We start from the raw sequence: 16,183 nt of genomic DNA, 5'->3' as shown, positions 1-16,183 counted from the left end.
GAGAACGGACTTGAGGACACAGGGAGGGGAAGGGTAAGCTGGGATGAAGTGAGAGAGTGGCATGGACATATATACACTACCAAATGTAAAATAGATAGCTAGTGGGAAGCAGCCGCATAGCACAGGGAGATCAGCTCGGTGCTTTGTGACCACCTAGAGGGGTGGGATAGAGAAGGTGGGAGGGAGATGCAAGAGGGAGGGGATATGGGGATATATGTATATGTATAGCTGATTCAATTTGTTATAAAGCAGAAACTAACACACTGTTGTAAGGCAATTATACTCCAATAAAGATGTTAAAAAAAAATTGTATAGTTTAACCATTGTGATCTGGGCAATATACACTGATTTGAGGATAATAATTGCAGGGAAGATTATATATTTAAGTGTTCATAGTAGACACTTGTGTTTTCTCTGATCTATATAAAAAGCCTTTGAATTTTTAATCTTCATGTATACCAGACCCTTCATCATCTAGGTGAGTCACGTGATGTTCAGTGGGGTGTGTGTGTGTGTGTGTGTGTGTGTGTGTGTGTGTGTGTGTGTGTGTGTGTATGTATGTATGTATCAGCTATATATTTATTTTGTGATCGAGCTAGAACTAGGTTTCCACATTCCATCTGTTGTTTTTGCTGACCATATCTCAGTTACTTCTCTTTTCTGGGAACCATATATATAGCAAAATCCTGAGAACTTTTCCCCAGATCTGTGATTCTCAAAAGTATAGATCCTAGACAGTCAGCATTAGTGTCACCTGGGCATTTGTTAGAAATGCCAGATCTTGGGCCCTACCCTAGACCAATGGAATCATAAACTCTGGTGGTGTGGCAAGTTTGGGAACCCCCGTTGTAGATTGTAACCCCAAGGTCAATCCCAGCTTCTTGGGATGCAGTCATGATCTTCAGCATTTATTCACATGCTGTGCTGACTGTTTGACCTTATGATGGAGGGTTCCGTGACATGTAAGATGTGGTCTCTGTCCTTAGAAGGTTTATAATCGAGAAGCCAGGGAGGCACTATTCCTTGACTCTGGTCAAGATGTATTGACATGATCATTTTGCCTTTTCGTTTCCTGCTCCTCTATAATGGGAAATCAAATTATATGTTAAAAAGAGAAAAAAAATGTATGTGTTGTTCCCTGTTTAGAAGCAGTGGAGCAGAATTGAAGCTGCTTGGAGAATAGCCAGTGTGCCATTTCAGTATTAACATACTTACTGCTTTCTAGGTTGTCTCTATGTGTGTGAGTATGTGTATATGCTTACACACATGCATACACATACATATACATTATTATATGTATATTTAATGTAAAAAGCGGTCTCTCTCTCTGTCTCTCTCTCTCCCTCTCTCTCTCTCTCTATATATATATAATTCATGATTAGATGTGTATCCTGTTCAATACCTCAAGTAAAAGCGATTCCCAAATCTACCTTATAAAGAATGTCATAGTGTAGCGGGGCTTATTGTGGAATTCTCACTTGTTAAAAAGTATTTTCTTGGCTTTTCATTAATAAGTTTATTTTTTATTCTGGCTCTGTATTCGACAGAAAGATCTTATTACCCTATTTGTGTCATTCCTTCATCAGTTATCTTTTTTTTTTTTAACATCTTTATTGGAGTATAATTGCTTTACAATGTGTGTTAGTTACTGCTGTATAACAAAGTGAATCAGCTGTATGTATACATATATCCCCATATCCCCTCCCTCTTGCGTCTCCCTCCCACCCTCCCTATCCCACCCCTCTAGGGGGACACAAAGCACCGAGCTGATCTCCCTGTGCTATGCAGCTGCTTCCCACTAGCTATCTGTTTTACATTTGGTAGTATATATATGTCATTGCTACTCTCTCACTTCATCCCAGCTTACCCTTCCCCCTCCCCATGTCCTCAAGTCCATTCTCTACGTCTGCGTCCGTATTCCTGTCCTGCCCCTAGGTTCTTCAGAACCATTTTTTTTCTTTTTAGATTCCATATATATGTGTTAGCATATTGTATTTGTTTTTCTCTTTCTGACTTACTTCCCTCTGTATGACAGACTCTAGGTCCATCCACCTCACTACAAATAACTCAGTTTCATTTCTTTTTATGGCTGAGTAATATTCCATTGTATATATGTGCCACATCTTCTTTATCCATTCATCTGTCGATGGACACTTAGGTTGCTTCCATGTCCTGGCTATTGTAAATAGTGCTGCAATGAACATTGTGGTACATGACTCGTTTTGAATTACAGTTTTCTCAGGGTATATGCCCAGTAGTGGGATTGCTGGGTCGTATTATCTCTAATTTTAGGTCCTTTGAATTACTGGTTTTTATACTTTAGTTTGCATCAGCATAACCTCGAAAGCCTGTTAAAATGCACATTCTAGGACGTGCTCTTTTTATGCTGATTCTTTGTAGGTTTATGTAGAACCCAGGAATCTGTATTTTTATAAGCATTCTAGATAAGTCTGAGGCAGTGATTTAACCTGGTTTTGATTATATCCTGAATTATTAAAAAAATTTTTTTCTTTGCCTTTAGAAAGACAAATCCAAATGTACAAAGTTTTAGAAAGACTCTAAGTGTGATTTCAGGGTAGTGTGTATATCTAAGCAGTTTTGTAGGGTTGTTCAGTACACGAACAGAGTTTGATGGAAGGTGAGGGAAATAATGTGTGAAAAATCCCAAAGTCTTCCCCAGACCACCAGTTATCTAGGAAGGCAATGCAATATGTTGAGAGAATAAAATTTGCAAGTAATTCTTAACGACCTGAACAAGTACTAAACGCAAACGAGGAGACTCGGAGCAGGCGGACAGTGATGAGGACTTGTGTGTGCGGTTGAAACCACTCTCCCACTATTAGGGAAAGAGTAGAGCGAAGTGAAGGGAAGCTCCAAGTGAATAACAGGATGCAAACGGGGGGGTGTGTGAATTCCTGCGGAAAGAACAATATAAACGAGTAATCATACAATCTTGTTAGAAAGGAAACTCAAGTTTTACTGTAACAATAGATATTTTTCCAAGAAAATACATCTATTTATTGTGAGTTTAAATAATCCAGCTTGGATGGGATCTTCTTAAACTTTGTGGAGCCATGACTATACTTCTAAGACTGTCCGAAAAGCAGCACTTAAGTTTCAAGTACAACATTAATCTTTATCCATTTCTAATTAATCAAAACATTCTAAAATACAACTTTGAAGTACTTGAACAAGACGCAGTCATTATGGTAAAGTTAGAAGGTGTTTCTTTGACGTAATTAAACTGAAATTATTTTTTAATACATTTTACAATTCAAGATTGTGCTGTGTTCTAAATAGTGTGCACTGTGCTGAATTCATGAAGAAGAGAAAGAGGGGAAAAAAGGCCTCTGCCCTCTAATAACTCAAGGTCGAGCATCTCAGAAACTGTGACAAATACTGTATGTGAAATCCTTTAAAAATGTGCACATTAAATATTTATAATGCAACATTTAGGGAGCATTTTCAAGGGAGGGAGAGGGATTAGAAGTTTCATTAGTTATTAGTTTTGGTTTCAGCTGAGGAACAGTGGGAACCTTTGAACGTTTAATCCTTGAAAATTCTTGAGCTATATATATTCTAGACGGTAAAGCTCAGAGAATTGTTTTTTAGTTTGGACACTCTTTGTTTTACAGATGATGAAGCAATCATTATAAAATTTTCATTTTCATAATATGCTTTTTTTGTGATGCACTTAAATATGCCATTTATTGCCTATTTTTCTCACTAGAATGGAAGGTCCTTGAGAATATTATCAATATGTTTACTGTTACACCTTAAACACTTAGGACAATGCCTGCCCCAGAGTGAGCACTCAATAATTATTTATTAACTTAATTGTATTAACATATCTGAAAACAATGTGGAAATTCTAAATTATATACTTAGATATATGGCTCTAGGGCTTAGTTTTTGACATTAATATTTTGCTATTTCCAAATAAGCTTTCTGTTAAAAGCCAATTATAATTATTGGTTCTATCAATTATATTCTTCTCTATTTCTAAATGTACAAATGCAAGGAATGTTTGTTTTAAGGAATCAGAGCAGTAAGAAACTTTGTACATGGTTTTTAATTAATTGATTGGCTGGATCATACAGTGAAACGTATAGAAGTATTTAAGGATTCAATCTTCTTTGAACTAACTGTATCACTGTGCCCTTTCTTGGTGCTTTCAGTACTGCCCCTTACGTTCTTATGCCATCCTCTTTGCTCCTTTGCCTTCACTTTGTGTTTATTATCTTGTTCCTGGGCCTATGGTCGTTTTCTTCTTTGCTGCATGTTCCTGTTGTATTAATACTTCCCAGTCGTCTGGCAGTCTTGGTGTGTTTTTCAGTTTTGTCAGTGTAGATGGGATGGACAAATAGGTCTCTGGATTTAAAGGAAAAAAATGACTCCCTTTGTAAATTTGATAGATTAAAAATTCCAGAATAAAGTGATACTTTATTTTTAATTTCTGCACAATGGACACATTTAAACATGTTTAAGGATTAATAACAATGATATATTAATAATAGATTAATTGAAATTGTAGAAGGTGTTTAAGTTCTATTCAGTTTCCTCAGTAACACTGCTCTTCTGTGTTACCGTCTATTCTTCCCTGCTTGTTTTAACTGTTTAAAGACTTTTCTAAATTATGTATCTTTGAAGTACTTCTGTAGTGTCTTTTGTATTTTTAGGAAACAAATTTTAAAAGTTCAAAATTGCTATTTTCTCATGTTGGTAATTAAACATAGTGAAGTGCAAATTTTGCATCTTGATAGATTAAATCAAAGTTGAGGGGAGCCTGAAGACAGAAAATTACCAAGTGGAGCTATGACCTGGCAAGTCAGTGTGGACTTAGGTCTTGGAAGTACAGACTGAAAGCCTAAAATCTTTAACATCACGTTCACACTTTTTCATCAAATTTCAAATTGTTAAAATTAAACTATCCCCTTCTAATTTAAAAAGAAAAGTAGAGAATAAAAAGAAGACCCCAGTCATAAAATGAGTTTTAGACTCACATATCACGTTACCTTTGAGATAGAAAATATTTAATAAGTTTAAATTACTTAATGACTATGATCAATCATAGTTTATTAAGAGAGACTTAGATTTGGGTGGTTATACATAACCCAGTCTTTGAAATTGGTTGATGTGAAAGGAAAGGGTTGTTTCCTCCTATATTGTGTCTCTTAATGCCAGGATCAAACAGTGGACATTGTGCTTGTTAACCAGTCTGAATCAGTATGGTAATGTTTTATTCTTAGCAAGAGTAATTTCAACATGTAAAAATTTTGAATTAGATTTCATTATCCGTTTTAAAAATATTCATCATCATGTAAGGATTGTTTAAATTATTCTGCTTTTCGACAGCAATCCCCAAAATTGATGCGAATGACTAATCCACGTTCTTTGTTGAGACACAAATACCTAATGAGGTAAAAAAGGCAGAAAAGTTTTCTTTCTTTGAGACAATAGTAAATGTCAAGGGCATGTAGTATTTGTTAATTCTGTAAAATATTCATGGTAGTTATTATACCATTAAAATATAGTCATTAACTGTGAAATCTTTTATATCCTTCATTAATCTCAGTCATGAGTTACTCTTTATGACATCTCTATAATTGAGATGTACAAATTTAATTTGTGGGAAGGAAAACTTATAAACAAAAAGTGATTTTTGTGTAGGCTGCATTAAGCCTGACAGAGGTGAACTTGAGGATCTGAGTTTCTAATTCCAAAGTTCTGCGCTTGTAACTGTCATAGGGAATAGTTTTCTGGTTATTTTTAAAACTAGGCAGTGCAGGGGCAATGAGTCATGAATCATTATAAAATGGTGATTATTTTAAGCATGTATTAAGTGTAAATATTTTACATATTGGAGTATTTTAAATTCACCAAGTCTAAAAATGCTGTGAGAGGAGAGGATGGTGAGAGTTAACTTACATTATGTTGTGTTGTGATCTAAGATTTATTCAACCTCATTGTTTACCATGGATCTTTCTTGACTTTATTTTACATTAAAAATTATATGTGCTCTCTTCTTGGTCTTCCTTTTGTAGATACTTTAACAGTTCATTTCCAGTTCATTAGGTTTTCAAAAAGAGCTATTGTGTTTATTCATCTTCAGCTTGTGTGTTTCTCTGGATTTCAGAACATTATCTTGAAAAACAAATATATATGCATGTATATATATGAAGAATGAGCTTGAACGAGCAGTAAAAATGAATTAAATAGAAAGCCTTTTTAAGGGTTGATGTTTTATAAAGTTTAAGGCGTTTGTATGTGCGCGGTTTTTTACATTCACAGGGTTTGGGTACTAACTTTATCTGTGTTTTTTTTTTTTTTTTTTTTTTAATTACTGTGTGTCCAGTAATTTACAAAACTTTCAGTATCGCAGCAATTGTGCTTTTTGAATTCTAGAAATGTCCGAAGTAGGTTTGTTTGCCTAAAAGATCAGCACATTTGAAATCATCAAATAGTGTTGAGTTTCATTAACCCATGGTGCTATCCATTTTTAGATGGTAATTTAGCTATGTGTTTTTTTCCAGAATTTACATTCGAAAACATGAAACTCTAACATTCATGATACCTTCCGTAACTAAAACTGTAAGATTTAGAGATTCTTTTAAATTTTAATTTATGAACTTAATATAATCAAATCCATGCAAATTGAAACATGGATGGATGAAAAGAATGGTAGGACATTCTTATTGAGTCAGGGTATCGTGGTATTCAAATCCTGGCTCTTATAGTTAATAATATGGCCTCTTTGGATCAGGAATTTAATGTCTCTTTTCCTCAGATATCCTAACTTACAGCAGAAGAGTCAAATTCTATGAATAAGTAAAATGAAAAAATAATTTTATGATATTTTACATAGGATACTTTTATCTCTGAGTGTTTTCCTTTGCTTTGACAAGTATTTTTTTAAAAACAGTTACAAATATATAACAGTTTCAAACTGAACCTACACTCATTATATCCTTTATTATATGTTTTGCTTCTTTCTTGTCTCTTTTAAATTTACTGCTTTAATAGGTTTTCTCTTTGATCATTTCCTAGTGTTATATGACTCTAGGATCCTTGATCCTTAATTGCTTGGCCATGAACAGTTCCAGTTGGTCATAAATTTATGGGCTTAGCTTTCTTTTTTAAACAGAGATTACCATTGGGGGAATATTAAAGACAGCCAACTTTCAGCAATTTTCTCTTTTTTTTTTCCCAGTACAGATTTTAAATGTCTGTAGTTAAATTGTTTGACTTTCTGTGAGTCTTTGCTGATCTGGCTAATGGAAATATACATCTGCCATGTTATAGTGTTTTAGAAACTATTTTCACATGTAATGTAAAATTAATCACTTGAGGGTCTGTAATAAAACACATTTATATTACCACTAATCATTTTTATTTAGTAATTATATTTATGTGTTCTTTTTTAATCCTGCTCTTACGGCTTTTTGACTTTTTGATCAATCATTTTTAATCAGTAGATCAAATTCATTCATTTGTTTGTACTGGAGATTTAGATTTTGGAGTCATCATAATGTCATTGGAATAGTATTTTAAACTATGAAAGTGAATAAAATATTCCTGGGGAAAGCATATAGAATAAGAGGGAAAATACCAAAGATGAAATGTTTTAAGGATGGGCAGAGATAGAGGAAAGCACATCTCTGTGTGTGGAATATGAAACTGTGCTATGGTGATAATGAGTTTGCTCAAACATGACTTCATTTGGTGTTTCAAGTTCTTAAAGGGGCAAAGAGAAAATTGCACATGAAAGTGTAAACTAAAGGGAAATTAAAGTCTACAGAAAAATAATAATACTAGAGGAGGTAATTTCTGATTCTTGGTTGTCCATAGAAGATATAAAGCCATTCAGGTGTCAGCAGTGGGAGGTTGAGAGAAGAGACAGTCAAATTGGATCAACTTAATGAACCTAGAATTGTCTGTATTGAATTCTTCTAGCCTTAAATTTGCCCACATGATGTGGGAGTGCCTTTATGGTCAGTTTTACAGAATATTCTGTTGCCTCCTGCATCTTTGATAGTGTCTAGTTTCAAGTGTCTAGTCTCTGTGTTACAGAGGCAGCTTCCCTCTCTTTGTCCTGGCCCAGTAGATGGAGACTGTGTCGTGTAAGGGGAGCACCAGCAGGCAGGGGACATGGGGGTAGTTCGGTTACTAACCCTGTGGCTTTAGATTAGACCTTTGTCATCACTGGTCCACAGAGTCTTCATCTTCTCAGCATGGGCAGTAAGAATGCTTGCCTGCCTGATGTTTTAAGTGTGTAGTGGGTTTATCCTAAAAAGTAACATCTGTGTGAACCACAGTTATAAAATTAAAATTGTATACAGTTGACCCTTGAACAACACGAGGGTTAGTCGAAAATTGGCATATAACCTTACAGTCGGCTTTCCATATCCATGGTTCCTCCATCTCCAAAATTCTGCATCCGTGGATTCAACCAATCATGATCGTGTAGTGCTATATTATTTACTGGAAAAAACCCACATGTAAGTGGACCTGCCCAGTTCAAACCCCATGTTTTTCACAGGTCAACTGTACATACAGAATTTTCTGTTATTGCCCTGTGTTGCAGTAGTAAATTATGTGGTTCTACTTTCACCTTTATAAAATTGGGATTAGAATTACCTCCTGAAGACATATTAATAATGAACTCTTTAAGCAGAGGAAAGGTAATTTTAGAAAGTACGAAGGAATGAGATCCAGAACATTTGTGAGTTATTTCCTAAATCCTGATTTTCTAAGTCACTAGTTCTCAAAATGTGCTACCTGCTCCTCAGCAGCCCTTGGGAACTTGTTAGTAATGCAGACTGTGGGGCCCCATCCTAGACCTCCTGAATCAGAAATTCTAGAGGGTGGAGTCCAGCAATGTGTTTCAGTAGCCTTCCAGATGATTCTAATGTCTATGAAAGTTTGAGAATCTCTGCTCTGGCCGATTAAATTTTCCTACTTAGAATGCAGTTTTAATTCCACTCTTGTTTATGTGGAAAGCTAAATGCAACTCATTCCTCACTGGAAAGGTAAATTAATTGCTCTAGTTGGTTTCATTAATTCAGAGACCTAGCATATCGTTAAAGTAGAATTGCATGTAACTAAATGTAAAACTGGAAAAATGTTGAGTAACATCTTTGGAAGTTAGTTTCCACTTAATCGAGAGTGAGAATAGATCTAACTTTTAAGGATTTTTGCAGCTTTAGAATGATGTGTTTTTTTAGATTTGCTAAAAAGACAGTAACCGCCAGTTATGCAACCTACATTCATTCATAAAGATATAAACTAACATGTGCCTTTTTAAAAACTGAATTTACTTTTATTCTGCCTTGGTGAGTAGAAACTTATAGTCAGAAAAAAATCTGTGAATATCATCAGAAAGCACTGAACTGTGTACACCTAATGTTTGTCTCCTGAAAACTTAGAATATAACAGTTTTTTAAAAAAATTGGAAATTATTTGTAAATACTCACCCATACTAGACTGGGGATGTTTTCCTTATATTCGAGATATACTACGTTACTTAACCCTTTCTAATTTATAGATGTAGTTGGTTGAATTTCATAATAGGTGATAGCTTTGCTCTCCTTTATGCTTATATGAATGTGGGACTGGAATTTAACTTTTCCTACCAGAAGTAATAAAGGGGGATGATAAACATTATTGTAAAATAAATTGAATTTATATCAACAATTAGAGATTAAAAAGGCTTATGCTTTTTCCTGGCAAGACATTTACCATGTCATCTTTCTGTTTAAATGCCAACTACAGTAACAAAATACAAAGTATAGTTTACCACATGCCAATATTTGTTCCCCATGAATTTCTCTTGAAAAATTCAGAGCATGTTTTTTGAAGAGGAAATGTTTGGCTTGTAGGGAGAAATGGAAATCTGGGCTTAGATGTATAAGGAAGGAAAGTGCCATATTAGGAAACATGGATATGATTAAATGCATGTGGGAATAAGACTTGAATATGGGAAAAAGACTTGAATCAGTTGGTAATAATTATATGGATAATATTACAATCTGATAATGCTGTGATATATTTACAGTCTAAATTCCATTATCAATTAAATTCTTGTTTAATTGCATCATTGATCTCTCTAAAGAGCAAATAGTTGAAATATTTTGATGGTTTATTATCTTAATATTCCGCTGAATGCTGAAAGTCAGAGCCTTACACTTTGGAAGGTGTGCCGTTCCTGCACATGTGGGGAGGATTTTAACAAATGTCTCTTCAGTACGGCCAGCGTTTCCCAAGTAGCAGAATTGGCTCATGACTTATTTTCAGATATTATATTTTGTTTCTATGAACTGCCATGTATTTAATTCCAGGGGTGTAATGATTAAAGTGTCTTCTGCATCTGATGATGCATATAAATTTTATAACAATTTACAAGTTTGAAGTACCTTCAAATTTATGTTGCATAGTCATCATATTAGTCCTGTTAGACACTCATTAATGCTCCCTGTTTAGAGAGGAGAAAACACTCAATTATCCCTAGTTTGCAACTTTTAGTGTCAGCTTCCATAATGGTTTGAGGGTGTGTAAACTCAGCATATAGCCCATTTTCTCCATCCTTGACTGTCAGTTATAGATTCAGGCATTACCCAGGTACTCTACATGTTATTTTAGCTCTCACAAGAATTTGTCTCCAGAGGTATCACTGTCCTAATTTAAAGATGAGGAAACTAAAGGTCAAAGGTGGTTAGCATGGGAGAGGAGTCTGGTAGGTGGTTAATAATAGCTCACGCATTTAGGATTAGGCTACCTGGGTTCTTATCTAGGCTCTACCACTTAAAGCTAGAACCTTGGGAAAGCTTCCTAACCTCCTTAACCCTCAGTTTCCTAATCTACTGAAAGGACAGTAAGGCCAGTCCCATAGAACTCTTGTGAAGATTAAATAAATAAGACGTAATACATGGAGACTGCCTGGCATACAGTGTGGGCTCTAAGTATCCCATATTATTATGAAGGAAGTTATTCAAGGCCACTCAGATGGTAGGAAGTCATAGCCCCACATCATCTTCTTACTCTTCTATTGCTTTCTGATCAAGGCAAGAAATGTATATGTGAAAGTGAGTAGTATTAATTAATACATCTTCCAGTAACTTTAAGAAGGGAGAGGTGGTAGGTATGAGATCAAGAAATAGAGGACAAACTTCATGGAAAGGCAAAAATTACATAGTTTGAGTCAGGTGGCTAGGACATAAAATAAGTTTTCTAAAAAATCATATTAGTATTTTTTAGATGAGAATGGAAAGGGAGTGCACCCTTCCTGGACTCATCTTTGCACAATATTTACTTAAATTCTTAACTGATTAATTATTAGCCTTAAACAAGAGAGCAACAGAAATACTTGTTTGCTTGTTTTTGGAAGGACGCTCCAATGATCCTTCCCCCAAATGCACTTACCACTTTTCCTACTTAAGCAGTAGTTATACATACATATTAAATATTGTCCCTCTAACATTTAGAATTGTAAGCATTGTTGTTTAGAAAGAATTTATTCTTTTTCAAGTTCCTCTAATGCTTTAATTAAATTCCATCCTGGTACTTAATATTTTTGACATTCTTTTCTGGTTCTTCATTTCCATAGCTTATATGCCCTACTTAAAAGGCAGAGTCTGTCTAATGTCTAATTACATTGGCTAATATCCCCAATACAAGACCAGAAACAAATTGTAAGTTACTGAGATGAATGGCCTCTTTCATTTCTTATTCAGCTTCTCAGTGGTCCAATAACTCTAGTGGGAACTGACATCATTCCATTGATTAAAAGTTAATTTTAAAAGATTCCTAAGAAGAAAATTTAGACATTGTAAATTTGACACAATTAATATCTATCCATTTTTAGGATGACTTTGCTTCTTTCATAATGTCAGGGTTTGGGTTTTGTTGTTTTCTTTCTATTAGCAAATCTTATTGATATTTGGTATAAGTCTTAAATTGTGCCTCTTACTGGAGCTTTTGGAAAAGTAGGAGAGTGTAGTTAACCCTTACATTGTGAGGTTTTAATGCGTTCAAGCAAATGTGGCCACTGGAAAGCAAGGAACAACAAAGCTTACAGGACAGAAAGGGAGGAAAGGCCTCTCTGTCCTTTACCTTTCAACGAGAAAAGATTAAGCCTTTCCTTTGGTCTTGGTTAACTGTTACATCAGTTAATTTACCTCAAACTATATTTTGGCCTAAGGAAATCTGTTCTGTGGCCTTTTGGAATTGTTATATTCAGAGGCCAGGTTTTTGGCTTCTTCTTTCAAAGAGATATGCTTCAAGTTCTGCAAAGGCAAGGACTTGGCATAAGAGTCCAGTGTGACACATGCACTGATGGTTTACCAGAAAATATGCTTCACACATGAAAATGTTTTATATGTGATGCTTTGCTCAAACTGAGAGAAAAATCTGGTTATTAATATATCTCCAGCGTATCACTGAGCCAGATTATCCTTAGCACATAAAAATCTAATGAAATAAGAAATCTTAAAAGGAACGTCACAGTTAGTTTGGCTTAATGGTTTCTCTTATTTTAAATATCACAGGTTAAAAAAAGATCAGAAAAATAGAAAGGTGGTGTAATAGTGTCTAAAAGTATAAACTTTATAACAGGGCAATCGATGAGCTTTGGGAAATACTGCTAATAATTAAAGCTACCAACTAATATTGAGCTGCTCTACGCCAGGAACTTCACATATATTCTAATTATTCTTCACAACGGCCCTGCAGGGTGTTTTTTTGTTGTTGTTTGCTTTTTCAATTACCACTTTACATATTAGGAGACAGGCTCAGAAAGCTCACACATTTAGGAAATGGCAGAGCTAGGATTTGAACTCAGCTCTGTCAGATACCAATGTCCATCTACATGTTTTAACTGAGAAAACATTTGAGAGTGCTTGGAAAAATGCTAAATAAGTAAATGGTAGCAAGTATTATTTCTATTCAGCTGTGCTGCCTCCCAGACTATAAATGCTTGCACACACACACACGATGTGGAGAGAGATGGGAAGGTGGGGAGATGCAGCATTACAGCATGCTACCCTCTATAGTAAGCACCCCGCCATCCCATCAGACTCCCGTTCACATATGCAATCCATAAGCAACTAGAAGATGATAATGAAAGAGAAGCCACGTTACAAGGTGTAATACCTAGGAATAGACATAAAAATACTTTTTTGTGGAGAACTTCAAAACATTCTAGTGGGACAAAAAATACAGACTTGAACAAATGGGAAAACAAACATGTTCTCAGATTGATTCAACATCATAAAGTCATTAATTCTCCATGAATTGATCTATAAATTTAATATGAACTTAATAATACTACTAACAGTTTTTTACCTTAAAATTAGACAAGAGGATCCTAACCTCAGTGGACATATATTTCTTAATAAGGCATTTGGTTGATTCTTCTTCTCACCACCCGGTAGTTCACAGATGTTAAGATAAATACGTAGAGACATATTAAAAATATTTTTATAGGTTAGGTTGTGAGGAACCTTATTCTCCTAAATAGATAAGAACTGGGGGAGTGTTTATAGCATGTCATGGCATGTCCTTTAAACTCCTTAAGTAATATGCCAAAAATCATATAGTGAACTCATCAAAAATTATCTTTAAGAATCTGTCAGGGACTTCCCTGGTGGCGCAGTGGTTGAGAATCTGCCTGCCAACGCAGGGGACACGGGTTCCATCTCTGGTCCGGGAAGATCCCACATGCCGCAGAGCAGCTAAGCCTGTGTGCCACAACTACTGAGCCTGCGCCGTAGAGCCCGCGAGCCACAACTGCTGAAGCCCGCGCTTAGATCCCGTGCTCAGCAACAAGAGAAGCCACCGCGATGAGAAGCCCACACACCAACGAAGAGTAGCCCCCACTAGCCGCCAACTAGAGAAAGCCAGTGCAGCATCGAAGACCCAGTGCAGCCAAAAAAAAAAAACACCAGAATCTGTCAGCTGACTGGAAACCACCCATTGGCAAAGGATTGTTCACTTAGTTACTGTAGTACCAGTAGATACCAATTTTTCAAATTATCTCTGTGTTTGGTGTACAGAGGTGTTTTATTATAGCTCTTTGAAACTGCTTATTTTAAAAACCACCTATACTATATCATTGTTTTTCCCTTTTTTTCCTAGTTGCATTACAGTCCACTCCAGCTGACAGAAATGGAGTCCAGGACAACTGTAGAACAAAATGCAGAGAAGGCCTGAACTTGCAGGAAGGAGAATTCTTACTGCAGGTAAATTGTAGTAAATATAGTTCGTTTTCATTAGGACAATTATAAATGGAAAATTAATTAACAGCCTTTTAATTATCCCCAGTTTATTTAGGACTCACCCAGCATTTCATACCACTTTCATCTGAACTGCAATAGTGGTATAATGTTAGTATTGTACATGAAAAAATGGAATTTTATGAAGCATATATATTAGAAGTCTAGTTACCACTTTCTGTGTTGCATTTCTTTAAATAGCAAGAACTCCTAGATTATTTTAAAGGTTCTCATTTAAGACATTGGATTTACGTATATGTTTTGAGGAATATAGCTCCATTAAAATAATTTTATTTGTTAAATAGTTTGAAATTGTTCTTAACCTGAACTTTATTTTTTTCAATGTGTTCTTATAACTATATTTTCTTTTAGCAGCTGTGTGTGACTTATCAACTTGCTACAGATTTTTTTCAACAACCGTTAGCCCTATTGTCATGCGCTAGAACTTGGAGAGTTTCTAGTAGATTTGTCTGTAAAAGTATTTTAAATCTTTTCCAATTTTTCTTTGTTTTGGATCTGATACGATGCTCGATTCTCAGTTAAAAATTCTCAGGTATTTATCTTGTTAAAGAAAGATAGAATGAAGATGTGTGCTATAAAGAATATATATATATATGTATAACTGCATCACTTTGCTGTACACCTGAAACTAACTCAACACTGTAAATTAACTATACTTCAATTAAAAATATGGTTAAAAAAAAAAAAAGAAGAAACTAGTTAAATAAAATAAAACAAAACAGAAAAGATGTGTGCTATAATCTGTGCTATTACTATTACATAATTTTCAATTCTACCCAGTGAACTGAGTGGAGAACTTAATTTGCCATTGTGACAAAAAGTAGCTGTAAGTTTCAGTAACTCCATTCATTCAGTAAACGCTTAAGTGTAACCTAACAATTTATAAGATTTTATTATAATTTTGTAATTGTGTTCAAATCCCTGATAGCGGAAATTAACTTTTGCTTCCATTATGTTAGAAAAATTTAAATATATTCAACCGTGAGTCGTCCTCCTCCTGCCTCTAGCTGAGGATTTTTATGTATATTAGCTGAAACGTAAAGACCCCTTATTCAGGTCACAGGAAGCATTCTAATAATTGCTGCTTAATGTGATTAAACACGCATCTTAGTTTATGTAGTAAAGTAATAAGGAAGTTCTTCATCTCAAGTGAAAATAGACAAATGTGGCATGCTTAACACTTGTAAACTGCTTTAAATTATGGGCCAGTGATTATTTTTTTAACATCTTTATTGGAGTATAATTGCTTTACAATGGTGTGTTAGTTTCCGCTGTATAACAAAGTGAATCAGCTATATGTATACATACATCCCCATATCCCCTCCCCCTTGCGTCTCCCTCCCACCCTCCCTATTCCACCCCTCTAGGTGGTCACAAAGCACTGAGCTGATCTCTCTGTGCTATGCAGCTGCTTCCCACTAGCTATCTATTTTACATTTGGTAGTGTATGTAAGTCCATGCCACTCTCTCACTTCATCCCAGCTTACCCTTCCCCCTCCCTGTGTCCTCAAGTCCATTCTCTACCTCTGCGTCTTTATTCCTGTCCTGCCCCTGCGTTCTTCAGAACCATTTTTTTTCTTTTTAGATTCCATATATGTGTTGGCATACAATACTTGTTTTTCTCTTTCTGACTTACTTCATTCTGTATGACAGTCTCTAGGTCCATCCACCTCACTGCAAATAACTCAATTTCGTTTCTTTTTATGGCTGAGTAATATTCCATGGTATATATATACCACATGTTCTTTATCCATTCATCTGTTGATGGACACTTCGGTTGCTTCCATGTCCTGGCTATTGAAAATAGTGCTGCAGTGAACATTGTGGTACATGACTCTTTTTGAATTATGGTTTTCTCAGGGTATACGCTCAGTAGTGGGATGGCTGGGTCGTAT

At 35.3% G+C, this 16,183-nt stretch overlaps 1 protein-coding gene across 1 annotated transcript in view; it reads left to right on the top strand.

The window, feature by feature from the left end:
- AHR (aryl hydrocarbon receptor) overlaps positions 1-16,183 on the top strand; it is a 49,623-nt gene that overhangs the window by 12,464 nt on the left and 20,976 nt on the right. The window contains exon 3 of the mRNA XM_068550560.1: positions 14,131-14,234. Within this exon, the coding sequence (XP_068406661.1) occupies positions 14,131-14,234 (104 nt within the window). The remainder of the gene's footprint in view (positions 1-14,130; positions 14,235-16,183) is intronic.

Source organism: Eschrichtius robustus, chromosome 8, assembly GCF_028021215.1.
Source record: "Eschrichtius robustus isolate mEscRob2 chromosome 8, mEscRob2.pri, whole genome shotgun sequence".
Classification (NCBI taxonomy): Eukaryota; Metazoa; Chordata; class Mammalia; order Artiodactyla; family Eschrichtiidae; genus Eschrichtius; species Eschrichtius robustus.
The sequence above is the reverse complement of the archived record's forward strand: the minus strand, read 5'-3'. Positions and strand labels throughout refer to the sequence as shown.